Below are 26,928 nucleotides of genomic sequence, written 5' to 3' on the forward strand. Positions count from 1 at the left end.
GGTGATGACAGAGAAGGCGCGTTAGTAACAAGTGTTTTCTGCTTTCATTCATTTCTTTAATCCCAGAAGTGTTTCTGATTTCGAAAGGAATGGTTTTCTTTTGGTTATTTTCTGACTGCATCTCCCAGTTGGAGGAACTGCAGCTGGCGTGACAGGAGGGTGGCGTGTGCATCGTGTGGCTCGGAGTCGGCGCGGCCTCCCTGGTGTGGCGGCGTGTGCGCGTCGTGTCGCTCAGAGGTGGTGCGGCCTCCCTGGTGTGGATGCGCTGTGGGGAAAGCTGCATCTGATCCGTGATGAGTCTGAGTGACGGGCTCCCTTTCAGAGACTGTCGGGGAAGGTGCAGCCGTCTTTCTTGCTGCAGTGTTGGCGGCTGGTTTCTCATGCTGCTGTGGGGAATGTTCAGTGCTGTACCAGGCGGAGTTTTCCGGAGAAGCAGCCCACAGGATGCGTGCATCGGCGAGGCTGTGAGCTGGAGACCAGGAGAGCTCATGGTGGTTCTTGGCCAAAGACCTCAGGGTGGAGACCCGGGAAGAGCTGATTGGTTTTAGTCTGAAGACAGAACAAGGCCAGCTGAGAGATCGCCAGGCAGGAGGGCTTCCCTCGTCCTCGGGGAGGGCCGGCCTTTTGTTCTGCTGGGGCCTTCCGCTGGCTGAACAAGGCCCCCTGCATTCGGCAGGGTTCCCTGCCTGACTTTATCTACAGATTCACATGCTTTGCTCGTCCAGAGCCCCTCACATAAGCACTGGAAGCAGGTGTGATGAAATAGCGGGGCGCCCCATGGCCCAGTCAGCTTGACATGTAAAGTTAAGCATCACAAGCACTGAAGTGTTGATAGGGAAAATAATCCAGAATTCCTGGTTCTCTCGATAATGATGTACGTGTTGCTACATACATTTCACGTAATTCTAACGTGGCTGGGTTTTAGTCCCTGTTCTTGTGTTTATTTTTCTCTTCCATCTTCCTGTACGTTTCCTTTTTCTTATGTATTTCTAACTTGTTTCCATTTTTATCTCCTCGGTTGGATTTTCATTGTCTCTTTTAGTACCATTCTTTTCTTGGTTACCTTCTGTTAAAGAGGATGGACTTACACTCTGGGGGCTGTTAGATTCCTGGTTCTTCTCACTCTTCCTGCCCAGCCTTGGCTTGAGGCTTTGTTAGAGTGGGTCTGTCTCAGCTCTTTTCCTCCAGGGATGGGTCTTTCCTCCACAGCAGGGTCCTTGCTTTAAGTCTGTAGCCTCTCAGGGTCTTCGGTGGAAGTCACGGCTTTCCCTCCCGTCCTGCTGGGCCCTCTGAGGGTTGCACAGTCTCCAAGTTCTCTGCAGCACTCGGCCTCCCAGCTATTCTCTGACAGGTGCGTCTGAGTCTCGCGTTGTGCTTCCTCATCTTGGGGTGCCCAGGGATCCACGGGAATTTTGGGGCAGAGTTTTGGGGCCCTTTCTCAGCAGCTCTCTTCTCCTCTCCTCTCCCCCAAATATGAACCCTCCACCCAGTGAGACTGCTGCTCCCTGGGCCGTTTCCCTGGTACAGTTTAGAAAGTACCCCTGCGGGGAGGAGGTGGAGGTGGTGCACCTGCAGCTTTCCCTCGCTGGGGATTGTTGCCCTACCTTGGTTGCCATCACCTGCTGGCCAACAGTGGCTTTACGCCTTCTGTCCAAGTCTCACCATTGTTGAGGTCAGGAGGGCACGTACAGAAGCAGCCTGAGGTCATTGTCTTTGTGGTGCTATCTGATCTTTGTGAGGTGGCTGAGCTGCGCACTTCCATGAGGAGAGTGGCGGCTGCAGTGCACGTGCCTGTGGGGCGTTAGGGGAGACTGGGGGCTGGGGTGTGCCTGCCCATGAGGCATTAGGGGAGAGTGGGGGCCAAGGTGTACCTTGGAGTTTAGGGGAGACAAGGGGCTGGGGTGTGCCTGCCTGTGGGGTGTTAGGGGAGACTGGGCCCGGGGTGTGCACCTGCCTGTGGGGTGTTAGGGGAGAGTGGGGGCCGGGGTGTGCCTCCTCATGAGGCATTAGGCGTCTTGCTGGGTGCCTGACGGTCTCCGCCATAGTCTTATGATGGCTGATGATAGTCTGTTCATCCTAGTTACCTTACATAACAGTGTACCCTTAAATTTAGTAGCTTGAACAGTGCACTTTTTCCTCACAGTTTCAGTGGGTCTGGAATCTGGACGTGGCTCAGCCAGGTCCCCAGCCAGGGTCTCTCCTGAGGCTTTGTGAAGGTGCCAGCCTGGCCACTGCCATCTCAAGGCCTGCGTCGGGGGGTTCTGCTTCCATGCTCCTCATGGGTTCCGTCAGGACCCGGCGCCTTGTGCACTGTTGGCGGGGACCCCTTTGAAGTCCTTACCACATGGGCCCCTCCGCAGGGCAGCACACAGCATGGCAGCTGGCTTCGTTGGAGGCTGAGAGGCGGGGGGAAACCGCGGCTGTTTGAAAGGTGGCAACTCTCGCCAGACTCTGCGTATTCTGTTCTTTGGGAGGGAATCATTGGGCCCATGCCACACCCTGTGTGAGAGGAACGCCAGGAGGCGGGGGTCACGGGGCCATCTTGGAAACCCCCACTCTCCTTGTTTCCTAGACTTGGAAACTGAGTGCCAGAGAGCTGGAGCTAGGATGAGTCATTTGAGGCAGGTTGATGGTGTCAACATCAGTGTGTGAGTTCTGGTTCTGCCTCCGAAGCCCAAGTTGTTTGTCCTCTGCAAAGCTGTCTCAGGCTACAGCCACAGCAGCTGCCCTGAACTCTCACTGGACACCTTTTCTGCATGAGACCCAGTAAGCGGGACCCACAGCCAGGCTACCTGCCCTGCGCTCACGCTTGGCAGGAGCAGTCGTGTTCGAGGGGCCCTTGCTCAATGCGGGGCTGGGCTGCACTCCAAGCACATACTCTCACCGCTCCTCACACAGCTTCTGAGTAGGTCTGTGTTCCCATTTTATAGCGGGGAAGTGGAGGCGTGGAGTGGCTCAGGAGCTGTGCAGACTCACACAGCAAGCAGGCGTAGAGCAGGCTTGACCAGGAGCCGGGTCCCGGGGCCTGTGCCGTGGGCCCCGGTGGGGATGACGATGCAGGTGCCCACGTGAGTGTGAAGAGGGCTACACGTTGCTGCCTTCTGAGGGACATTCGGGAGGCAGGATCTGTAGGAACTGGTGACGGGTGAGATGCAGCTGCTGGCGATGAAGGGGCCATGCGTGGCCTGGGCGGTGGCAGTGGTGGCTGTTCAGGAAGCAGAGGGTCCCGGAGGCCGGGTGCTTCCCCGGGGAAGGTGCTGGTCCTGTCGTCTGTGTACCCATCGTCATGCCTTCTCTCCTGACTTTCCATAATCAAAACTGGACAGCAGGTGAGGACGCTGTGGAATCGGGGCGTGCGTCGTGGCTCACACCAGAGTCGTCCTGGCAGTTTGTGCTGATGGCGGTGCCTCCGGGTTTCCCCTTCTTATCCGGTCTCTGCAAAGCGCGTGGAATTTTCACAGGCATCCTTTAAGATTCAGTGACAGTAAATGACTGATTTCAGTCTTCAGGATGCTGTGAGCTGCAAAGCCGATCTGAGGATGCTTTGTTTGCACAGGTATCAGCGTGGCTGCCGATCCTTGGCTGCAAATCTGCAGCTTCTCGCTCAGGGCCAGAGTGAGCAGAAGCCGCTCATCCCGACCGAGGATGCCGACGAAGATGATGACGTCCCAGAGGGCGTGGAGAGCGTGATAGGTGCGTGGGGTCTAAGCGGCGGCCTCTGCTCTTGGGCATCGTCAGGCCAATTCCCCTCCACTCCAGGACCACACTTCCTTCTTCCCTTCCTGGTGCCAGCACTGTCTGGCCACCGGTTCCCTTTGGCCAGTGCATGGTCACTGCCTGTCCTCTGGCTCCTGAACCCAGGCCTGTCCCTGCCTGTGGACAGTCTCTTCCTGTGTGCCATAGAAGCCCTTTTTCCCACCGCCTCCCTACCTTCCTGACCTGGGCAGCTAGGCGTGTCCTCAGGAAACAGTTCTCCCAGGAAATTGAGTTGGGGTCTCTGGGGCTCAGGTCTCTGGCTCCTTGGCCCCTAAACCCTGCTCAGTTCCTTACCTCAGGAGCCGTTTCAGACTCCCTTAAACCACATTACACCTTGCAGGGGTCTCCATCCACTGCCCTGTTCTCCTCCCGTGGGGTCTCCTGCTGCACAGAGACAGAGCTGTCAGCGGAGCCCCTCATGGCCATCCTGGGACTGGCTGCTGTCCACACACTGCCCTGCCCTCCTGCTGCCGGTTGGATGAGGTCTTCCCTGGACCCAGGCAGGGCCTCCTCATGTGCCCTCCCCGTGAGGCCCCCATCCTCCCAGTGTCCCCAGCTTCCTGATGGGCGGGTGGGGCTGCGCTGCCTGTGCTGTGCCGCCCTCTGCTCACATCCCCTCCGCTCCCTCCAGGGCCGGTTTCTGCCCAGAGTCATCTGCACCCCACCTCGACCGTGACCATCAGGGCGCCTGCGGCGCCGTTGCCAGCCCCGAGCCAGCATGCACTCTGGCCCTTCCCTTGACCTTTGCTTCTCAGAGCCCTCCCTGGTTGCGTGGTAGGCGCCCGCATCTGTGCTGGGCGGCTCCAAGTCCCGGGCGGGGTCCTGGGTCTGCCCTTTCCCCGTGTCCGCCACCTGCCCCAGGCTCATTCCTGTCTCCCACCCCCTGCAGGCAGTCCCCTCTGCCTGCATTCCAGCTGCTGTGCTGGCTCCAGACTGTCCCTCCACCCTCCCCTGTGGTCACTCAGCGAGCTTCTCCTTCCGGGTCCTCCCAGGGCTGCTTGGTGCCCTCAGGCTGAGGCTTCATCCCTGCTGGGGCTTGCAGGGCCCTCACCGTGTGACCCAGCCCCTCCCCGCGTCCTCTAGGCTTCTGTGTGGTTCTTAAAAGTTCAGCCAAGGCCTGGTCCCTGGGAGAGATGTCTTTGTGCAGCCGCTGGCCAGGGGTTTTCTCTGGAAGCTTCCCAGCCCACTTTGGTCACCCCTGAGCTGTGGGCCCTTCCCCTGGCCTGGGTGGGGCCCTTGATGTTGGCCTTCACCTGGGGGCAGGCAGGCAGCTGCTCCCGGTCGCCTGCTTTGATGGGGTAGATCTGTTTCTTAGGAACAGAGAACTTAGGAACTTGGCTGTATGTGATTATTTGAGAAGGGAGAGAAGGAAATGTTCTTTTCCTGTCATTACAATTAGTATTGTTAATGTAATTCCCTTCATCATATGCACCGAGTAGCGTATAGGATGGGTCACCTTACGGCTGGGAAACTAGGAACTTGGTGTGGACTCTGTCGTGCATCACCACCTTCTTCCTACAGAGCAGCTGCTGGTCGGACTGAAGGACAAGGACACTGTTGTGCGGTGGTCTGCAGCCAAAGGGTAGGTGTCCGCGGCCACAGAAGCACCCTGGGGAGTGGACCAGCCTCTCAAGTGCGATTCAACAGCTACAAATACCCGACAACTTTGGAGTGGCAGCGTGGCCCCCTCCGTGACCTCTCCAACTTAACGTGTGTTACTTTATGCGTTGGTGTGAAGTTGGTTCCCGAGGTGGAGCTTTAGGCTCCTCCGTCCTCTTGCCTCTGGCTGGCCCTGCCGGGTCACAAGCAGACCAGGTTTACCTGTTTATCTTCAAAATGTTCCCTTGTTTTTCCACATCCTCCTCACTGTGCTCCCCTACCTGTCGTTCCCTACAGATGGGGGTCACGGCTCCTACAGTGATGGTACTCAGGGAAGAGCCCTCTTTTGTGGGGTGAGCGAGGTGCCAGCCCCTCACTCACCCCTCACTAGCACCTGTCATACCAGTGGGAGCCGACACGCACCCTGCATCCCGGGCCTCAGTGGAGGTCTTGGGGCAGATCTAGTAAGGCCTGGCCTTGAGCACAGCAGGTGGAGCCCTGGCCTGGAGGAGCTGGTGGCCCTGTGGGCTTGGGCTGTGCAGGGACAGTGATATACGTGAAGAAGGCGCTGAGGTGTTGGAGGTCCCTGCTGTGGAGGGGATGAGGCAGGTGCAGGGACTGGCAGGTGCCGAGGTGTCAGGGGGGTCCCTGCTGTGGAGGGAATGAGGCAGGTGCAGGGACTGGCAGGTGCTGAGGTGTCAGGGAGATCCCTGCTGTGGAGGGGATGAGGCAGAGGCAGGGGCCGGCAGGTGCTGGGGGATGAGGCAGGTAGAGGGGCCAGCAGATGCTGGGGGATGGGGAGGCTGGTTTTTGCCCTTACTCTCCTGTGCATCTAGGCTGGGTCAGTCCATACGATGAGCTCTAGGAGGAGCTCCACAGGGCTGCAGGGGCTCATATAGGCCTTTGTGTTGCTGTTCACAGGGAATAGCTTCTCAGCCCGGAGCCTTGTCTGGTTGAATGTGATAGGCCCACGCAGTGAGAGGCTGGGCAGGCCTTCCCAGGGTCCTTCCTGGAGGCCTCTGGCCAGGACCTTCCCCGCGGGGCCATCTCCAGGGACTTGGACCCTGTGAGCCAGCCCCAGGCGGCCTCCCTGTGGGGCCGTGAGCCCATCTCACCTGGCCTGAGGGGAACCTGCGCAGTCAGTATTTGGGGCGGCACAGAGGAAGCCCTGCTCCAGTAGGGAGGGTCAAGGGGAAGCCCTCAGCGTTTGCCTGCTGCCTCGCTGCCCTCAGCCGTCACTGGTGGCCTGCGGTGTCCGCGTCACGGTGGTACATGGTGACCTGCCCCGTGCTCCGTGTGCTCACTCGTCCCTTTTGAATCTGGCTGGCTTCAGACGTGTGCAGGCTGCTTTACCCTTCGGCGTATTTTACCACGGGGGCTCCGAGCAGGGTGTAGGCTTTCCTGGAGTCGGCCCCTCCTCTCCTGGTCTCTGGAGGAAAGGCTTTTGTTCAGGACGTTCACACGTGTCACGCATGCCCTTGGCGACAGGCTGGTGCCCCTGACGGATTGCTGCGTTTCTCTTTCAGAATCGGTAGGATGGCTGGCAGGCTTCCCAAAGCCCTGGCGGATGATGTGGTCGGGTCTGTGCTGGACTGCTTCAGGTATGTGAGAAGAGCCGGGGAGGTGTGTGGGCCTGACCCTGAGTTGAGAAGCCCTGGCTTTCTTTATACCCTTTCATGCTTTATTTTCATTGAGCTGTTTGTCAGACTCCAGAAGCTCTTTTTTCCCCCTTTTGAAGTTAAACTTGAGAACTCTTGTTATTTCTGGTATGTTACTTTTATCAACTCCATTCTATTTAAAAACCTTAAGGGAAAGAGAGTCAGTTTAGACATATACCCAGGTAGATGTTTGTTCTGAAAGGAAAGTCTCTATTGAGTGAGTTGGGGCTGCTCCAAGAGCTTTCTGTGGGAGGTTCGGGTCTGCCCCTCACCTGCCCGTTAGCCACGTGTATCACTCAGACCTTACAGTGAGGCTGGTGTGGCCAAGGCCTGAGTTCAAAGTTGAATTTCATTTTAATGAAATGTGAGGCTTTGGGAGGCCAAAGTGGGAGGACTGCTTGAGCCTATGAATTTGAGACCAGCCTGGGCAACGAAGCGAAACCCCATCTCTACAAAGAGTTAAAAAATTAGTTGGATGTGGTCCCAGCTACTTGGGAGGCTGAGGTGGGAGGATCACTTGAGGCCAGGAGTTTGAGGCTTCAGTGAGTCATGATGATGCCACTGCTCCAGACTGGGCAACAGAGTGAGACCCGGTCTCAGAACAAAACTGAATTTAGACAGCCACATGTACTGTGCTGCATTTGTCTTGTCAGCCTTCAGGGAGTTGAGCCTTGCGGCCGTATGGCTTGTGGGTGGTAGAGGTGTAGGCTGGAATGTGCAGGTGGCAGGGCCTGGGGTTTCAGCCTGGGGCCTGCAGACCAGCCCTGGTGTGGTCACACATATGAGGCATCGATCTGTGACCTCCCCAGGGATTCTTCCTTTTGCTTGTGTAAATGTCTCTCCCAGTTTTGGAAGCAGAGGACTGAGAACAGGCGTCCAGTTTGCTCAGGACTCCACTTTTGCCTTGTGTAAATGTCTCTCCCAGTTTCAGAAGCGGAGGGTGGAGGGCAGGCGTCCGGCTTGCTCAGGACCCCGGGCGTACTGTTGCTGTGCATTAGCCCGGACACCGTGGAGAAAGCTGTGTGTCAGCACTTTGGAGGCTCCAGTTCGCGCTGCCTGTGAGTCACCAGGGACAGCTCGGGCCGCTGTCCGCAAAGTCTTGTTTTCCTTCTGGAGCAGATTTCTTGTGCACTTAGCCTCCAGCCTGCTCAGTGACATTTCAGGAGCACAGGAAACAGTGTGTCAGATGTGGGTCATGTTTTTCAGAGCGGTGAGCACGCGTGAGAAATGTTCTTCCAGTGGAAAGGTTCCTGGCAGAAGCGCGCTCTTGATTGTAACTGCTTGATGGGAGGCGGGGTTGAGGGTGCTCCGAGCTTGGCTTCTCCTTAGGCGACCTCCAGCCTCGTTCCAGTGTGTCCCTGGAGCTCCAGCCTCGTTCCAGTGTGTCCCTGGAGCTCCAGCCTCGTTTCAGGTGTGTCCCTGGAGCTCCTTTCTGGTGGTTGTGGTGGGCGTACGTCCTCCTGTCACCTGGTGCCACCTGCGGCCTTCACAACAGTGTGGTGGGCTCCAGGCCGGGCCTGCCCATGCCTCTCTGGACTTTGCCTCTCTCCTCCGGCTGCTGGGCTGCCTGCTCGTCAGGCCTAGTGTGTCTCCTGAAACTCACTGTGCGTCTTTCCCCCCACAAGGTGCAGCCTCTCTGGATTGTGTGTTCCTTACTCCAGCTCACCATCTTGGTCTGGTTTCATTTGTCCTGGCTGGTTTAATCTTCACGTGCTTCTTTACCTTTATTTTTGTTATTTTAATGCTCTCATTCCATTTTTGTAGCTAGGTTCTGGGACAGGGGGGCCTTTTTACTGTGGATTTCTCAGGACCTTCAGCCCAAAGCAGCTACAGGGCTGTCACCTTGAGTCCTTGCGGATGCAGCTCTGGTCAGCGCCTGCCTCCCCTTTCCCTGTGTGCTCAGCATGTGATTATCAACCATGGCATAGAAAGGTGCAGCCTCAGAGCAGGATGTCTGAAGACACCAGGAAGCCAGGAGTTGCTGGTGCGTGGGGCGGCCCACAGCCCTGCGTGGTGGCTGCTCCAATCTTGTCCTTCCCTGGGATGTGTGGTGAGCTACCAGCCTCTTCTGAAACGGGTTGGAGAAAGGGCATTAATTATATTAACTGTAAGAACACCCAGCACCCAGGATGGTTAACTTACTCCCTGCTCCATTTCTGGGCTGGGTTATACAGAGTGGAGCTGCACCCATCCCCAGGGAGTTCAGGACCTGTGTGGCTGGTGTGGCTGTCCCCAAAGCATGCACGACTCCCTCAGGACTTGGGGCCCCCTTCCGACTCCCATCCCCAGCCCTGCAGCATTACCCAGGACCCAGGACGTAGTGCCAGACCACAGGCTGTGGCAGAAGCAGGGTGCCTTGGAGAGGAGTGTGTCTGTGTCTGTGCCAACCCCATTGGGTTCTCCCATGAGCAAACCAAGTGAACCTGTGCCCAGGCCCAGCTGTGGGTCCTGCTGACTTGCCCGAGCGTCTTCTGAGACACTTGGTGTGGAGCGTTTGGAAGCCACGGCACCACGCTGTGCCCCCGCCACCTGCCCCCACCCTGTGTCAGCAGGAGCCTCACCACATGGGTTCCTTCCTGCTCCAGCTTTACAGTTTCACTGAGGTTTTAGGCTGGGTGATATGTTAGTTCAGAATTGAAACTGAAGGGAAGAAGAAGAAGACAGCCTCCCCCGCTCCACAGTGACCCGGGGCACCCGTTCCTCATCCCTCATCCCCCTGGGAACTGATGCAGGTGTGATGGGTACAGAGGTTTTCTTTTTTTTTTTTTTTTTGAGACGGAGTCTCGCTCTGTCGCCCAGGCTGGAGTGCAGTGGCCGGATCTCAGCTCACTGCAAGCTCCGCCTCCCGGGTTTACACCATTCTCCCGCCTCAGCCTCCCGAGTAGCTGGGACTACAGGCGCCTGCCACCTCGCCCGGCTAGGGTTTTTTTTGTATTTTTTAGTAGAGACGGGGTTTCACCGTGTCAGCCAGGATGGTCTCGATCTCCTGACCTCGTGATCCGCCCGTCTCAGCCTCCCAAAGTGCTGGGATTACAGGCTTGAGCCACCGCGCCCAGCCAAGGGTACAGAGGTTTTCTTGGTTTGTTTCTGAGATGGAGTCTTGCTCTGTCACCAGCCTGGAGTGCAGTGGCGGGGTCTCGGCTCACTGTGATCTCCGTCTCCTGGGTTCAAACCATTCCTCTGCCGCAGCCTCCTGAGTAGCTGGGACTACAGGCGCGCACCACCACGCCTGGCTAATTTTTTGTATTTTAGTAGAGATGGGGTTTCACCATGTTGGCGAGTCTGGTCTCGATCTCCTGACCTTGTGATCCGCCCTCCTCGGCCTCCAGAAGTGCTGGGATTACAGGCATGAGCGACCGCGCCCAGCTGTTTTGTTTTTAGAGATGGGGTCTTGCTGTGTTGCTCAGGCACCATGGTAGCTCACTGCGGCCTCTACCCTCTGAGTTCAAGTGATCCTCCCGCCTCAGCCTCTGCGTAGCTAGGACTACAGGTGTGCGCCACCATACCCGGCTAATTATTTTATTTTGTAGAGATGGAGTCTTGCTATGTTGCCCAGACTAGTCTTGAACTCTTGACCTCAAGCAATCCTCTTGCCTCGGTCTCCCAAAGTACTGGGACTATAGGCCTGAGCCCTGTGCCTGGCTCAAATTGTTTCTTTCATTTTACACAGATAGTGGCTTGCTTGTCACGCTTCTCCACCAAACGCATCTTTGAGGCCATTGTACGTTAGTGCTGTTTCCCTTGCACTTGGTAATCTGAGACCCATGTACCTGCGACTCTCTCTCTCTGTTCCTCTCCCACTCAGAGCTTCCACCACTTTCTGTTGTCTTCCCTCCCGAGACCCCGCTGTGCGCCCAGGAGCGCCTTCAGCTTGGGTCTGGGGCAGGAACTCGCCCCCAGCTGCTTGGTTTCTTGCCCCTGGTGTCCATGGCCAGGGCCCCCTCTCTGGTTCGGCGGTGCCGTGGGGGGCTGGGCCTCTCAGGCGAGCCTCATGCATGGACGGCACCCCCTGGACCCTGCCGCCCTCGCCACCGTGCCGCAGTGAACACGTCTGATTTGGAAGTAAACATTGGCCTGACAGGCATTTGTTTTGGTATTTTTAAGTCACGGTAACCTTGGTATTTTGTCAAGTTCATTCAGATGTTACTAAATCTTTGTGAAAGGTGTGAAGCATCTTTCTCCAGTGAAAACCCTAAAGGACACAAGTGCTGATGTGAAAATATGCAAGGGCTCGTGGAGCCTCTGGCAGACAGTAAAACACCTGGAACTTGGAAAAAGTATAATTGTGGTTGAGGCAGTCGGTGACAGTGAGCTCTGAGGAGCAGCTGGTGTCTGTCGCAGCCTCTCCTCTCCTCTGGGCCGGGCACGCCACAGGCGAGGCAGCCGCCGGGTGGACGGGCACTCTCCGATTTTCCTAAGTATTCTTGTCGCTATTGATTGCCAGCTAGTCATACAACTTAGTGGGTTTTCCTAAACATTTCTTTGCTGTCAAATCAATTTAATGAGAATCAGTAAAAGCCTCAGCAGAGCTTCTGAACCCCACCCCAGGGAAATTAGTAAATATAAAATATTATGACTTGATCAATGGGCATTGCAGTTGTTCATTAAAAGTTCGTATTTCAAGTACTGTGAAAAATCTCGAAATGCCAATTCATTGTTCTAGCTTTTAATTTTGAACTTGACTAAACGGTGGGGTGTCTTCCTGCTGCCTTTTCTACTGGCATCTTCCTGTGCTAGGATTCCTGTTCTAATACTTTTAATACTGTTAACACTTTTCTGAAGTATCTTGTTTCTTTCTATGGGAGCGTGGGTGTTGCCCGTACTTGGAGTGATACCGCTGTGGTGGGGAAACTGCACCTGGGATGGCACGGACGGGACGGTCTCTTTGTTTGGGGACTGACCAAGACTTATCCTCACTCTCGGGAGATCTGAAGAGGCCCTGGGGTGGGCACGGCTGTTGTCTTTGTACTCAGTCACAGTATGTTATTTCTTCACCCATCTGATTATTTTTTTATTTTGAGATGGAGTCTCGCCCTGTCACCCAGGCTGGAGTGCAGTGGCGCGATCTCAGCTGACTGCAACCTCCGCCTCCCGGGTTCAAGTGATTCTCCTGCCTCAGCCTCCCAAGCAGCTGGGATTGTAGACGTGAGCTGCTGTGCCCAGCCTTGATACTTTAAAAACTGATGAATAGGCCGGGCGCGGTGGCTCAAGCCTGTAATCCCAGCACTTTGGGAGGCCGAGACGGGCGGATCACGAGGTCAGGAGATCGAGACCATGCTGGCTAACACGGTGAAACCCCGTCTCTACTAAAAAATACAAAAAATTAGCCGGGCGAGGTGGCGGGCGCCTGTGGTCCCAGCTACTCGGGAGGCTGAGGCGGGAGAATGGCGTGAACCCAGGAGGTGGAGCTTGCAGTGAGCTGAGATCCGGCCACTGCACTCCAGTCTGGGCGACAGAGCGAGACTCCGTCTCAAAAAAAAAAAAAAACAAAAAAAACTTACGAATAGGTTTTAGTGTGTCTTACAGGTACAGGATATGGACTTGATACTTTAAAAACTGACGAATAGGTTTCAGTGTGTCTTACAGGTACAGGATATGGACTTGATACTTTAAAAACTGATGAATAGGTTTTTAGTATGTCTTACAGGTACAGGGTATGGACTTGCCAAGCTGTGCTCCTTGCCATGCTGTGGGCTTTGAACCAAAAACTGACACGTGAGCTGTGGTCTCAGGATCTTTGTTGCTCTCAGTTTCCAGGAGACCGACAAGGCGTGGCACGGGGGATGTCTGGCGCTGGCAGAGCTGGGCAGGAGAGGCCTGTTGCTGCCGTCTCGACTCGTGGATGGTGAGTAGCTGAAGCACGGTCAGTTGTGTCACCAAGGCTGTCCGTGGCAGGCTGCGGCTCTTCGTCTGATCCCATCTCCGCGGTGTGGCCCTGCCGCAGGCACACACAGAAGAGCTTGAGAACGAGGTCTGTCCACCTTTTTCTCACATCGGCCTTCGTACTTTCCTAATTGCCTCTTTTTTCTGCTGTGAAATTTTAATGCCACAGATTACCCTGTGTACCTGGTTTTAGAGGGCCACGAATCCTTGTAATGTCTGATTTTCTTACCCCCCACAACCAATTTTCATTCTTGAGGGACGTTGTTGCCCCTTAAGGACACATGCAGTGACACCTGCTTCAGTTCTGGAACCAGGTACCCCTGGCAGCATCTTAGGCCACCTGGAGTGACGTGGTGCTCCCTGGAGATGAGGCTCATGCCAGTTTGAAACCAGGGTGGGAACTGGGGTGGAGGGCCAGAGGAGCTCTGCAGTGGCCAGCAGTGGGGTGGGGACAGAGAGGGCACAGCATGGCAGACGCAGGGGCACGGTGGGGACAGAGGGCCCACTGTGGCAGACGCAGGGCATGGTGGGGACAGAGGGCACAGCATGGCAGACGCAGGGGCACGGTGGGGACAGAGGGCCCAGCGTGGCAGACGCAGGGCACGGTGGGGACAGAGGGCCCAGCGTGGCAGACGCAGGGCACAGTGGGGACAGAGGGCTCAGTGTGGCAGATGCAGGGACACAGCGGGGGCAGAGGGTGCAGCGTGGCAGATGCAGGGGCATTGCGGGGACAGAGGGCCCAGCGTGGCAGAGGCAGGGGCAGGGCAGGGGCAGAGGGCGCAGCGTGGCAGATGCAGGGCACGGTGGGGACAGAGGGCTCAGTGTGGCAGACACAGGGACACAGTGGGGGCAGAGGGTGCAGCGTGGCAGACGCAGGGGCACTGCGGGGACAGAGGGCCCAGCGTGGCAGAGGCAGGGGCAGGGCGGGGGCAGAGGGCGCAGCGTGGCAGACGCAGGGGCACTGCCGCAGACCCTCTGTTGAGCAGCGGCCACGCGCAGCCCCGTGTGTGTTTGGTGAGGACAGTCCCTGGGTGTGGCTGGCAGTGCCCTCTGCGGGCAGGAAGGAAAGGATGTCTGTACAGGATAGAGTGGGGGCCCATCCTGAGAGGGCCTCACCACAGACACTTTGTTCTGTCCAAAATAAAGACGCCTGAGATGTGGTGGCCCCGCGTCTTCCCGGTGCGGAGCTGTGGTGGCGTCTGAAGCGACTGCTTTGCACTTGGCGTTGTGATGTGTGGGGAGAGCTTGTAGAGCCGGCAGTTCTTTTTTCAAATGTTTCTGCTTATTTTTTTTCAGACTTTTAAAATTTTTAGACCTCTTTATTGAGTTTAATTTACTTACCATAAAATGCACTCACTGAAGTGCACAATGAAGTGGTTTTGTGTATTTACAGAGTTGTGCAACTGTCGCCATAATTTAATTCCTGAACATTTTCATTGCCTCCGAAGGAAACCCTGTGTTTAAGAACTCACTGCACTCTCCCCAGCACCCTCGCCGCGGCAGCCACATCTCCAGTGTCTCTGGGAATTTGTCTTTTATAGACATTTCATAAAAGTGGAACCTACAACGTGTGATCTTTGGTGTGTGAATTCTTCCACTGAGTTCCTCTGTGTGGTAGCCTGTGGAGTGCCTCCTTCCTTCCTGTGGCAGAGCCTCGTCCTGCTGTGTAAATGCACCACACACTACGTTTTATCCATCCGGTTCATCAGCTGATGGACCTCTGGGCTGTTTCTGCCTTTCACTGTTAGGATAATGCTGCCATGAACATTGTGTACATGTTTTTGAGTGGATGTTGAATATAGACCTAGAAGTAGAAATGCTGGGTCATACGGTGACTCCATGTTTAACTTTCTGAGAAACTGCCACACTTTTTCCAAAATGATTGCCCCATTTCACACTCCTGCCTCCAGTGTACGAGGGTCTGTTTCTCTGATCCTCACCAACACTTGTTTTTATCTTTTTTTTTTTTGGACCGGGTTTCACTTTGTTGCCCAGGCTGGAGTGTGGTGATGCAATCTCTGCTCACTGTAATCTCCGTCTCCCAGGACCAGGCGATCCTCCCACCTCAGCCTCCTGAGTAGCTGGGACCACCGGTGCGCACCACCGCGCCAGATTGTTTTTAGTTTTGTTAGATACAGGACTTCACCACATTGCCCAGGCTGGTCTTGAACTCCTCAGCTTAAGCTGTCCACCCGCCTTGGCCTCCCTGAGTGTTGGGAGTACAGGCATGAGCCACCGCACTTGCCCCCTGCTTCTTTAAAAAAAAAAAAAAAAAAGCCCTCCTAGTGAGTGTGGGGTGCCACCTTGTTGTGCTTTTCATTTGCTTTTCCCTAACGACTGATAACACTGAGCATTTTCTGTGTTTGTCCGTTTGTATGTCTTCTTTGGAGAAATGTCTGTTCAAGTTCTTTACTCATTTAAAAAATTATTATTTTTTAAATTGTTGTAAGTAAGAGTTTTTTATGTATTCTGGGTATGAGTCTCATAGTGGATGTATGGTTTGCAAATGTTTTATTGCGTTCCGCGGCCGCCTTTTCACTTCCTACGGATTGATTGACGCGGTCTCGCTCCATTGCCCAGGCTAGAGTGCAGCGGCCCCACCACAGCTCGCTGCCACCGTGATCTCCTGGGCTCAAGCCATGTTCCCACCTTAGTTTCCCAAGTAGTTGGGACTACAGGGTCACCACTACGCCTGGCTAATTTTTTTTCTTTTTTTGAGACAGGATCTCATTCCCATCGCCCAGGCCAGAGTGCAGTGGCGTGATCTCGGCTCACTGCAGCCTCCACCTCTCAGGCTCAAGTGATGCGCCTACCTCAGCCCCGCAAGTAGCTGGGGCTACAGGTCCGAGCCACTATGCCCAGCTAATTTTTGTATTTTTTGTAGAGGTGGGGTTTTCCCATGTTGTCCAGGCTGGTCTTGAACTCCTAAGCTCAAGTGATCCCCCCGCCTCGGCCTCCCAGAGTGCTAGGATTACAGGCGTGAGCCACTGCACCTGGCCTTCATGCCTGGCTAATTAAAACAATTTTTTGTAGAGGTGGGGGTCTCACTATGTAGCCCGGGCTGGACTTGAACTTCTGGCCTCGAGTGATCCTCCTGCCTCAGCCTCCCAAAGTGCTGGGATTATAGGCTGTACCTGGTGTGTTTTCAGTGTCTTTGATGGTGGTATTTGACCCAGGTTTTAAGTTTTAATTAAGTCCAGCTCATCAGTCTTTTCTTTCTTGTGTTTCTGGTGTCAAAGCTAAGACATCATTGCCTGCCCCAGAACCATGAAGTTGTGGTTTTATTTAACGTTTTGTTCCACCGAAGCAGGTGATGCGTCATGTTTATTTGTGACACCAGACGTGTGAGGGTGTGTGTGTGAATGCGTGGCCGGGATGGAATGAAGTCCCTGCGTGCGGGGAGCCAGCTCCAGGTTCACTCGAAGGAGACAGGAGACCCGACGGGCTCGTGTGTGTGCTCTGGTGTGTCTTACGGCGACACCCACCGACCCCGGGCAGCAGGAGAGAGGAGACGGGTGTGCGTCATCAGCAAAAAGGTAAAGCTCTTGTTCAGAAACAGATACGTGACGTGGGATACACTGGCCCAAGACCTTCGCGTGGTTGGCTGGCCCCTCCTGCCTGGCGGTGCCCTCTGTGTGAGCGGAGCCCTCTCTGCAGCCCCATTCTGTACCTGGCGGGATGTGGAGAAGCTACGCTGTCTCTGGGCAGGGTGAGGTGAAGAGATCCCGTCTTGGGGCCAGCTCAGGAGGTGACAGGGCTAACATTTGTTGAGTGTTTGCAGCGTACTTTTTATGTTTTTGTTTTAGACCTCACACAATTCCTCCGAGAGCCGTGCTGTTTGTATAGAGCTATAGTTGGGAGCCTGGTGTGGTGGCGGTGCCTGTAGTCCTAGCCTCTTGGGAAGCCAAGGCAGGAGGATCACTTGAGCCTAGGAATTTGAGACCAGCCTGGAAAACATAGTGAGACCCTATCTCTAAACAAACACACACACACACACGGCAGCTGTGGCAGCCAGGAAGTCTTTCTGGAGCCACAGCTCATGCTCAGTCCTTCGGCCTCCTCTGTGTTACATGACTGAGCTGTCCCTGCACCTCCTTGTCTCCTTGGAAAGTTACTGTGGTTCTCTGTCAGTTTAGTTTCAAACGTGAAAACAGGCTGGGCACGGCGGCTCACTCCTGTAATCCTGGCACTTTGGGAGGCCGAGGCGGGAGGATCACCTGAGGCCAGGAGTTCGAGACCAGCCTGGCCAACATGGCCAAACCCATCTCTACTAAAAATACAAGGATGTGGTGTCACATGCCTGTAGTCCCAGCTACGTGGGAGGCTGAGGCAGAAGAATCGCTTGAACCTGGGAGGCGGAGGTTGCAGTGAACTGAGGTCGCACCACTGCACTCCAGCCTGGGCAACAGAGCAAGATCCTGTCTCAGAAATAAAAAAAGCGAAAACAAATACTTGGCAAATAAATGTTCTAGAAAGACAATACAGATGAGCATGTTTGAGACTGAAGCTTTTGTTTGTCTTAGAGGAAATGTGGAGCTTCACTGGTGCATGCTAAAGGAGGAAGAAGTAAAACTAGGGAAGTCAGGTGGGCAGGCAGTGACGCCATGTTTGCCTTGAAGGCACCATGGGTCTTTTTGCCCTTAGTCCTCTGAATAGGGGTACTTTGCCCGTTGGACTCAGGAAAGAAGCACTGCATTTTCTTTGGGTTACTTTTTAGGGAATCCTGCTGATTATTCTCCACACATACAGTACGTACACACACACATACACACACACACACAGTCAGGGGAAACCCCACCCCCAATGTTTAACGTGGGTTCTTTTCTATTTCCCTAAGTGTCTCGGCTGGTCTGAGAAATAAAGGGAAAGAGTACAAAAGAGAGAAATTTTAAAGCTAGGTGTCCGGGGGAGACATCACATATTGGCAGGATCCTTGATGCTCCCCGAGCCGTAAAACCAGCAAGTTCTTATTAGCAATTTGCAGAAGGGGAGGGAGTGCAGGAATAGGGTGTGGGTCACAGAGATCACATGCTTCGCAAGGTAATAAAATATCACAAAGCAAGTGGTGGCAGGGCGAGATCACAGGACCACAGGACGGGGGGAAATTAAGATTGCTAATGAAGTTTTGGGCACGCATTGCCATTGATAACATCTTATCAGGAGACAGGGTTTGAGAGCAGACAACTGGTCTGACCAAAATTTATTAGGCGGGAATTTCCTCATCCTAATAAGCCTGGGAGCGCTACAGGAAACTGGGGCTTATTTCATCCCTTTGGCTTCAACCGTAAAAGACAGCTGCCTCCAAGGGGGCTGTTCATAGACTTACCCTCAGGGGCGCATTCTCTTTCTCAGGGATGTTCCTTGCTGAGAAAAAGAATTCAGTGATATTTCTATTTGCTTTTGAAAGAAGAGAAATATGGCTCTGTTCCATCCGGCTCACCGGCAGTCAGAGTCCAAGGCCATCTCCCTTGTTCCCTGAACATTGCTGTTATCCTGTTCTTTCTTTAAGGTGCCCAGATTTCATATTGTTCAAACACACATGCTCTACAAACAATTTGTGCAGTTAACGCAATCATCCCAGGGTCCTGAGGCGACATACATCCTCCTCAGCTTACGAAGATGACAGGATCAAGAGATTAAAGTAAAGACAGGCATAGAAAATCACAAGGATATTGATTGGGGAAGTGATAAGTGTCCATGAAAGCGTCACAATTTATGTTCAGAGATTGCAGTAAAGACAAGCGTAAGAAATTATAAAAGTATTAATTTGGAGAACTAATAAATGTCCATGAAATCTTCACAATTTATTCTTCTGCCACGGCTTCAGCCAGTCCCTCTGTTCGGGGTCCCTGACTTCCTGCAAAAAAACACACACACACATGCACACGCAAACACACAGTCTCCAGCTGTTGTCCTGTAAGCCTATTTCTAGGTCCCTGACTCTGTGCACACCACCCTGCCCAGCTAATTTTTTAAAGAAATTCAAAAGCAGCCTGGGCAACAAAGCGAGATCCTGTTTCTACACAAATTGTTTTAAAAAAGTAGTTGGGTGCAGTCCCAGCTAGTCAGGAGGTTGAGGTGGGAGAACTGTTTGAGCCCAGGAGGTTGAGGCTGCAGTGAGCCGTGATTATACTGCTGCACTCAAGCGATACTCCTGCCTTGGCCTGTGGACAGTGGGCCATGTTTTTTCCCTTCACATCATCACATCTGAGGACTATTGTTAAAGGGCTACTTGGTCTTTATTTTAGGTGATTCAAATTCCAAGACTCTTGAGTGCTCCTGGCGTAGGTCCTTTCACCTTTTTTGTGGCTCCTCTTTGAACCCCTCTGTTGTTGTAGCAGGAGGAAGTGGGTACTCCTCACCATGAGTAAGCTCATGTCATGTTGGTGAGCCCTTACGGTTTCCCTTGTTGGATACAGGAAGCACAGGTGAGGGGATGTATTTGGTTTAACCTCACTTTTTTTTTTTTTTTTGAGACAGAGCCTTGTTCTGTCACCCAGGCTAGAGTGCAGTGGTGCCATCTCGGCTCACTGCAAGCTCTGTCTCCCAGGTTCAAGCGATTCTCATGCCTCAGTCTTCTGAGTAGCTGGGATTATAGGCGCCCAACACCATGCCTGGCTAATTCTTTAATTTTTAGTAGAGACGGAATTTCACCATGTTGGCCAGGCTGGTCTCGAACTCCTGACCTCAAGGTATCTGCCTGCCTTGGCCTCCCAAAGTGCTGGGATTACAGGCGTGAGCCACCATGCCCAGTCAACTGTACTATTTTGATAAAGTTTATACATGTGCTCCTAATCATGCATTTTGTGGTTTTCATCAGTATTTTGCTTTTTGAAAAATGTCAAGTGTTGTGATCTCTTTGGACATTTTGTATGAATCCTATTTTCCTTGCTATCCTTACTGATTGAGAATTATGCATACTGATTTGGGTAATAATAACTAGCATTTGGCGTTTTTCTGAGCTTATTGGATGTGTAGATTCATGTCTTTCATCAAACTTGGGAAGTTTTCAGTCATTGTTTCTTGGGGTATTTTTGCTGCCCCTTCTCTCTCCCTATGGGACTCTTGTTACATTAACACACATGTTGGCACGCTCGATGGTGCCCTAGAAGTCTCTTAGGATCCACACGCATTTCAGCTCTTGAGCCCTCAGTTCCAGAATTTCTCTTTAGTTTCTCTTTTAATAATTTCTTTTTGAGACAGGGTCTTGCTCTGTCACCCAGGCTGGAGTGTAGTGGTAGAATCACATCTTACTGCAGCCTCAACCTCCCTGGCCCAAGCAGTTCTCCCACCTCAGCCTCCTGAGCAGCTGAGACTACAGGCCTGATGCACTGCAAAAAAAAAAAAAAAATTGTAGAAACAGGATCTCACTTTATTGTCCAGGCTGCTTTCAAATTCTTGGACTCAGGTGATCTTCCTGCCTTGGCCTCCCAAAGTGCTGGGATTATAGGAGTGAACTGCTGTGCCCAGCCTCTTTTTATAATTTCTCTCTTTACCAACTTTCCATGTTAGTTTAAATGCTGTTCTCTTGGTCTCCTTTAGTTCTTGGTCCACAGTTCTCTTGAGATCTGTGAGGATATTTCAAGCCGTTGATTTAAAGTCTTTGTCTAAGACTCAGCACAGTGGCTCCACTTGCTTCCCAGCACTTAGCCTTTGCTTTCAAACCTAAATAGGAAGAAATCTTTGCATATGTTGTTTCCCAAATAACAGATTTGAGGGCTGTGTTGGTGACATAGATCTGTTTGTTCACACTGTGTGGCTAAAGCAGGTCTCTGTTAAATTAGCATCTACAAAGCTTTTCTCATGCCTTCCCTCAAATTTGGGAAGCTCCCTATACAATCCTCAGGCTGGGGTCCTTCACTGCCCTCTCTCAAGGAGGCCTACCCCTTCCCCCAGAAGGTGCAGTCTGTCGCCCCATGTCCTATAAAGTGTCATTGTCTGGTGTCCCACAGCCATAGAGAACCTTCTGTAACTTTCTGAAGGACGGAGAGCATGTTTGTTTTACTGCTAGGAGGCTCAAAGGTCCCTGTGAACCTGCACCAGGTAGTAAGCCCTGCATGTCAGAAATACAGGCTGCCTAACTCCTATCAAAACAAAAAATGTTTTGAAAAAATTTTTAAATAAATTTTTATAAATTTTGAAAACTATATAAAGTCATTAGCGCACACGCTCTCAGCGTTCATCAAAGACGTACAAGCAGCATCTTGTGACGATGTTGCTGCATCTGGGGTCTTGTTAAAAGCACCATTCAGTAGATTACTTGCCACCTGTGGACAATGTTTTCAAAGGCTTTTCCTAAAGAAACCGTTGTGTTTTCTCTCTGGATGACAAAAACTCTGCACGTCCTTCCTACGACAAATGCGATTGGCGCCCAGTGCTCTTGGCAGTGGAGGTGAGGACGTGAGGACACAGCGTTTCTGTGACAGTAAAGGGGACAGAGTTTGGAGGGAGATTCAGACGTTAAACAAGGAAACCAGGGGGCGATTTCAGAGAATGGATAAAGTGGTTAAGAAAATAGACAAAGGCGGTGAGATCCTCAGTGATGGGGCCAACCAGTGACTTGAATAGGACTTGGAGAAGACCTCCTGGGGCGACATTTACGCTGAGAGCTTCTACCGTGAAGGAGCCAAGCAGGGTGGACTCCTGACCGCAGCATCCCAGAAAGAGGAACGAAGGCTCGCACGAGCTGGGGCGGCCGAAAGAGCGGAAGAGTGGGCACAGAAAAGCTCCTGGGGCTAGATCCAGAGGGGCTTCGGAAGACAGTGAGGGGTTTGGAAATTATTCGACATAAAATCAGATACTGGGGAATACACGGGAGCGCAGTGGAAAGGAACAGCGAGGCCGTTTGCGATCCGCCACAGTGCTTCCTGTGGTTTGGTTTGAGACCAGAGCTGTGAAGAAGGAGAAAAGGAAATACTTATGCTGCATTTAGGATTCCAAACTCAACGAATTTGCTGTTCTATTCAGTGAAAGAGAGTGAGATAGTAAGAAGGTCAGTGAGTGACATGTTGGAGCCTTCCGCATAGAAATGGTCTACAAAGTTATGGGCTGGGTGAGTTCACACAGGAGGGGGTGATATGAGGAAGGGGAGTGGGTGGAAAAGCTCAAACCAGGTTCCCGGGCTCACTGGCCTGGGGAGGTGGAGAAAAGGGGAGAAGCAGCCGACGTGGAAGGAAGCAAACCAGCAGGGGCTCCTTTAGAGGGATATTTTCTAGGAGAGGAGTCCGATTCTGAGAGGGGGAGGGGTGGAGGAGCCGAGTTTCCTCACAGGCTCTGGAATACAGAGGGGGACGGTGAGTTCCAGGAGAGCAGCCGCAGCTGAGGTCTAAGGACAGGGCGCACCCTCCCTGGTGGAGCCGTGGGGGCTCAGTGCCGAGGCTGGCTCAGGCTCCCGTGGCGGACCCTGCTGTCTGTCCAGCCCTGGCTGTGGCCTGGCCTGACCCTGCTGCACCCCCACAGGCCTGTGTACCTCAGTTCCCAGGTGATCGGGGGGCTTGGCAGAGGTCACCTCCTAGCTGGTCCTGACAGCCCCAGTGTCCAGTTCCCCGCCTGTTTTTGTTGGCTTGTTTAATCTTGGTAGGCTTTTAAGCTTTCAGGTTTTCAGGAAAATGAAAAGCATGAGACATCTTTGACTTTGTACATGGACCGATTTTTCATTTTTTTGTGTTAATGTGTTTTTTCCCTGCGTGAATGTGTGTGTTTTGTGTTGCGCTCCGCCCTGCTCTCCCTCCCTCCCCGTAGAACGTGGCATTTTGGCTGAGCGTTAACACTGGTGGGGCAGACGGCAGTGGCCCCTGTTAAGACCGTTTAGAAAGGGCGTTGTTGGCATCTTGTCTTACATGTGAATTCAAGAATCCTTCATTTTTTTTCAGCTTTATTGATATGTAATTCACCTACCATATAATTCACCCATTTAAAATATATAATTCCATGGTTTTTAGAATATTCTATTATTACTTAGAAAATTGTGGTAAAATATATGTAACAAATTTGCTCTTTTAATTGTTAAGCATATTAATCCAGTGGCATTAATTACACTCTCACTTTTGTACAACCATCACCATCGTCTGGTTCCAAAACTTCTCATCACCCCAGATTAAGAAGTAGCTCGCCCTTGATTCTCCTTCCCTTCAACCCTTTGTAATTCTAGTCTACTTTCTGCTTGAAAAAGGACTTTGCCTGTGTTAGAGACCTTGCACAAGTGGAATTGTACAGTATTTGGCCTTTCATGTATGGCTTATTTTATTTAGCATCATGTTTTCAAGGATAATCTGAATAATCTGAATCATGATCCATTGTATGGACATACAATATAATTATTTATTTTATTTTTACTTTTATTTTTATTTTTTTTGAGACAGAGTCTTGCTCAGTCTCCCAGGCTGGAGTGCAGTGGCGCGATCTCGGCTCACTGCAAGCTCCGCCTCCTGGGTACACGCCATTCTCCTGCCTCAGCCTCCTGAGTAGCTGGGACTACAGGCGCCCGCCACCTCGCCTGGCTAATTTTTTTTGTATTTTTAGTAGAGATGGGGTTTCACCGTGTTAGCCAGGATGGTCTTAATCTCCTGACCTTGTGATCTGCCTGTCTTGGCCTCCCAAAGTGCTGGGATTACAGGCGTGAGCCACTGCGCCTGGCCCATATATTTATTTTTTAAAGATGGGATCTCACTGTATTGTCCAGACTGAAGTGCAGTGGCTATTCACAGGCCCAGTCATGGTGCACTACAGCTTCCAGCTCCTGGGCTTGAGTAACCCTCCCACCTCAGCCTCCTGAGTAGCTGTGATTGCAGGTGTGCACCACCGCACCTGGCCATATTTTCTCCATCCATTCATTTGTCAGTGGAGACTTGGGTTTTTCCCACCTTTTGGGTATTGTGAATAATGCTGCTATGGACATGGGTACAAGTACCTGTTTGAGACCCCCTTTTTTAGTTCCTTTGGGTATATATGCAAAAGTGGAATTACTGGGTCATGTGGTAATTCTGTGTTCAACTTTTTGAGAGCTTATCACTTTTTGTATGTAAAAATTACGAGTGTTTAGCTCTTAAATCGAGTGATGCATAAATGCAGAAATGTAGTGTAGTTAAAAAATAAGTTTTTTGTTTTTTTTTTTTCTATAAAGCTCTAGGAGTTGATTTTGCTTTAAAGAGAGACACAAAGGGCTTGTCCTGGCTGCAGTGGGTGAGCTGTTGCAGATGACCTTTGGAGGAATTGTGTCGGAGCGCAGGGTTTTCACAGTGCAGCTCACCATGCATCAGGCACATGTAGCCTGTGCCACAACCGTTGTGCCCGGGCGGGGATCCCTCACGCTGCCCAGTTGCAGGAGGGCGCTCAGCTGCCCCTGCTTCTCCCTATTTGTCATTTAAGATGATTCCTGGTGCTTTTGGTGAGTGATCAAATGGTGTTCTCAGAATCTTTGGGCCTTTGACACGGAGGGCTGTGTTCTTGAGGGTGTGACGTGAGAGCTCCTTGTCTGCAGGGCGTGAGGCTTTGGGTCCTGAGTGTGGACCGCGGCATGTGATGTCTTGTCACTGCTCCCTGCATGGCTGTTTAGTTTCTGGAAAGCTGGAGGTGTAATATTTTTGTTCTTTGCCAAAACATACTGGTGTATATAAACAGAAGTGCCCAGGTGTGCGAGTCAGCACTGTGCCTGTGTTTATGGTTCTGCATCTGACCGTGTGCCTTTTGGGCTAGTGTAGTGGTTGTCTGAGGTGGGTGCCCGACAGGGCTGGGGGCCTGCTGGTGCCCTTGCTGCTGCTTTAGGGACAGCTTGAAGCAGTGGCCTCAGATACCGCTTGGAATTGTGACAAACTCTGTATGCCTCTTACAGGTTTTATAGAACTCTAACCAGTTGCAAATAACTATTTGCCATCCTGAGTATTGTCATTTTAAAATAAAACGATTGCATCACTCATCTAAATAAATCCGGGAAATCTAGGTAGAATAATCCACCATTCTTCATTAAAAATTTCACAGGGCTGAGCGCCGTGTCTCACACCTGTACTGCTAGCACTTTGGGAGGCTGAGGTGGGAGGATCACTTAAGCCTAGGGAGGTCGACGCTGCAGTGAGCTGTGATCGCACCACTGCACTCCAGCCTGGGCCACAGAGTGAGACCCTGTCTAAAAAACAATTTCATAGGCAAGTTTTTCCTCACAGAAATTTTATTCTTCCTTTTTCTTCTTAAGCCCATATTTCCATTTACTTTTTTCCCAGAGCATTTTACCCTAATGTAATGTATTTCAGTGCCTAAGAATCTTTATTGATCTATCATATATCTGCAACAAAAGAAAATAACATGAACGTAAACTTCAACTTTTACATTTTGTATGGCCATAAGATGCTAGTTATTTACAAGTTTTTCTAGATTGGGTTTTAACAAATTATTAGTACAAACCAACATAAAATAGCATTTTGTTGAAATTTAGCTCTTGACAAGATAGCTGTTTAGTTTGAGTTACCTTTTGATGAGTCAAGCTTTTTTTGTTTTTATTTTTTATTTTTATTTTTTGAGATGGTTCTTGCTCTGTCACCCAGGCTGGAGTGAAGTGGTACGATCTTGGCTCACTGCAGCCTTGACCTCCTGGGCTCAAGCAATCCTCCTGCCTCAGCCTCTCAAGTTGCTGGGACTACAGGCAAACACCACATTGCTCAGCTAATTGTTGTGTTTTTTGTAGGGATGGGACCTCCCTATGTTGCCCAGACAGGTCTTGAACTCCTTGAACTCCTGGCCTCAAGCAGTCCTCTCACCTCAGCCTCCCACAGAGCTGGGATTACAGGTGTGAGCCACTGTGCCTGGCCGTGAGCCATGCTTTTAAGCAGAATAAGGCAAGGTTCTGCAATAGTACTGTTTTTACTTTTTTTTTGAGAAAGGGTCTCACTCTGTCACCCAGGCTGGAGTGCAGTAGTGTGATCATGGCTCACTACAACCTCTGCCTCCCAGGCTCAGGCCATCCTCCCACCTCAGCCTCCAGAGTTGCTGGGAACACAGGCATGTGCCACCACAACTGGCTAATTATTTTTAGTAAAGACGTTGCCCAGGCTGGTCTCAAACTCCTGACCTCAAGCAATCCATCCGCTTTGGCCTCTCAATGTGCTGGGATTACAGGTGTGAGCCACCACACCCAGCCCCTATTTTTACTTTTAGTTTTAAGTGCTAAGAAGTCTTATTCATGTAAGTAGCTAGGAATGGCAGAAATTTTGCTTTAGCAATGCTGGTGTTTCAACCTTTTCCAAGCTCATGCCTGACCTCTGTGCTCCATCACCAAGCAGCTTCAGTGGGGTGGCCTCAGTCCTGGGAAGTGATGCATTGACAGCTGCCTGCACTGGGGAAGCATTTCCCGGTCAGTCACTGGGTAATTCCCATCATCGCACCTGAGCTGCTTCAGTGGGGTGGCCTCAGTCCTGGGAAGTGATGCGTTGACAGCCGCCTGCACTGGGCAGCATTTCCCAGTCACTGGAGCTGTTCCTGTCGTCGTGCCCACTGCATCCGTTCCTGTCGCACCCACTGCATCCATTCCTGTCGCACCCACTGCATCCGTTCCTGTCGCACCCACTGCATCCGTTCCTGTCGTCGCACCCACTGCATGTTTCCCGTGTGTTGGATGAGAGGCTGCCTTTCTTGAAAAGTGAGAGAAAGGGCTGTTGTGAGAGGGGACGTGGGGATGGAGATAACCCTTTCAAAACCAGAGCCTTAGGGGCTGAGGCTCCGGAAGCGCACACTCGTAAAGCACTCTGAAGCCTGAGGACCCTATGGATGGCCTTTGAATAACCCCAGGTGTGCTTCGCACATGCCTGTACTTGACCACAGATTTAAACCCATGTGCACACATGCACGCTCACACATTTATGCACAGATGCAGCAGTGCATACTCGTGCACACCTGCACACTGACACATGCACGTTGACGTGCACACCCAGTTGAATGCGCATACCCACTCCCACAGATATGCACACGTGCACACCCACACAATCGAATGCACAGAAACACCCGCAGATATGTACACGTGGACACCCACATGATTGAATGTGCA

The 26,928-nt window shown here is 52.2% G+C and overlaps 1 protein-coding gene across 1 annotated transcript in view; it reads left to right on the plus strand.

Moving 5' to 3' along the window:
- Positions 1-26,928, plus strand: part of TBCD (tubulin folding cofactor D) — a 183,014-nt gene that overhangs the window by 44,228 nt on the left and 111,858 nt on the right. The window contains exons 10-13 of the mRNA XM_025361420.1: positions 3,557-3,693; positions 5,278-5,338; positions 6,882-6,956; positions 12,764-12,858. Of these exons, the coding sequence (XP_025217205.1) occupies positions 3,557-3,693; positions 5,278-5,338; positions 6,882-6,956; positions 12,764-12,858 (368 nt within the window). The remainder of the gene's footprint in view (positions 1-3,556; positions 3,694-5,277; positions 5,339-6,881; positions 6,957-12,763; positions 12,859-26,928) is intronic.

The sequence above is a fragment of the Theropithecus gelada genome, chromosome 16 (assembly GCF_003255815.1).
Source record: "Theropithecus gelada isolate Dixy chromosome 16, Tgel_1.0, whole genome shotgun sequence".
Taxonomy (NCBI): domain Eukaryota; kingdom Metazoa; phylum Chordata; class Mammalia; order Primates; family Cercopithecidae; genus Theropithecus; species Theropithecus gelada.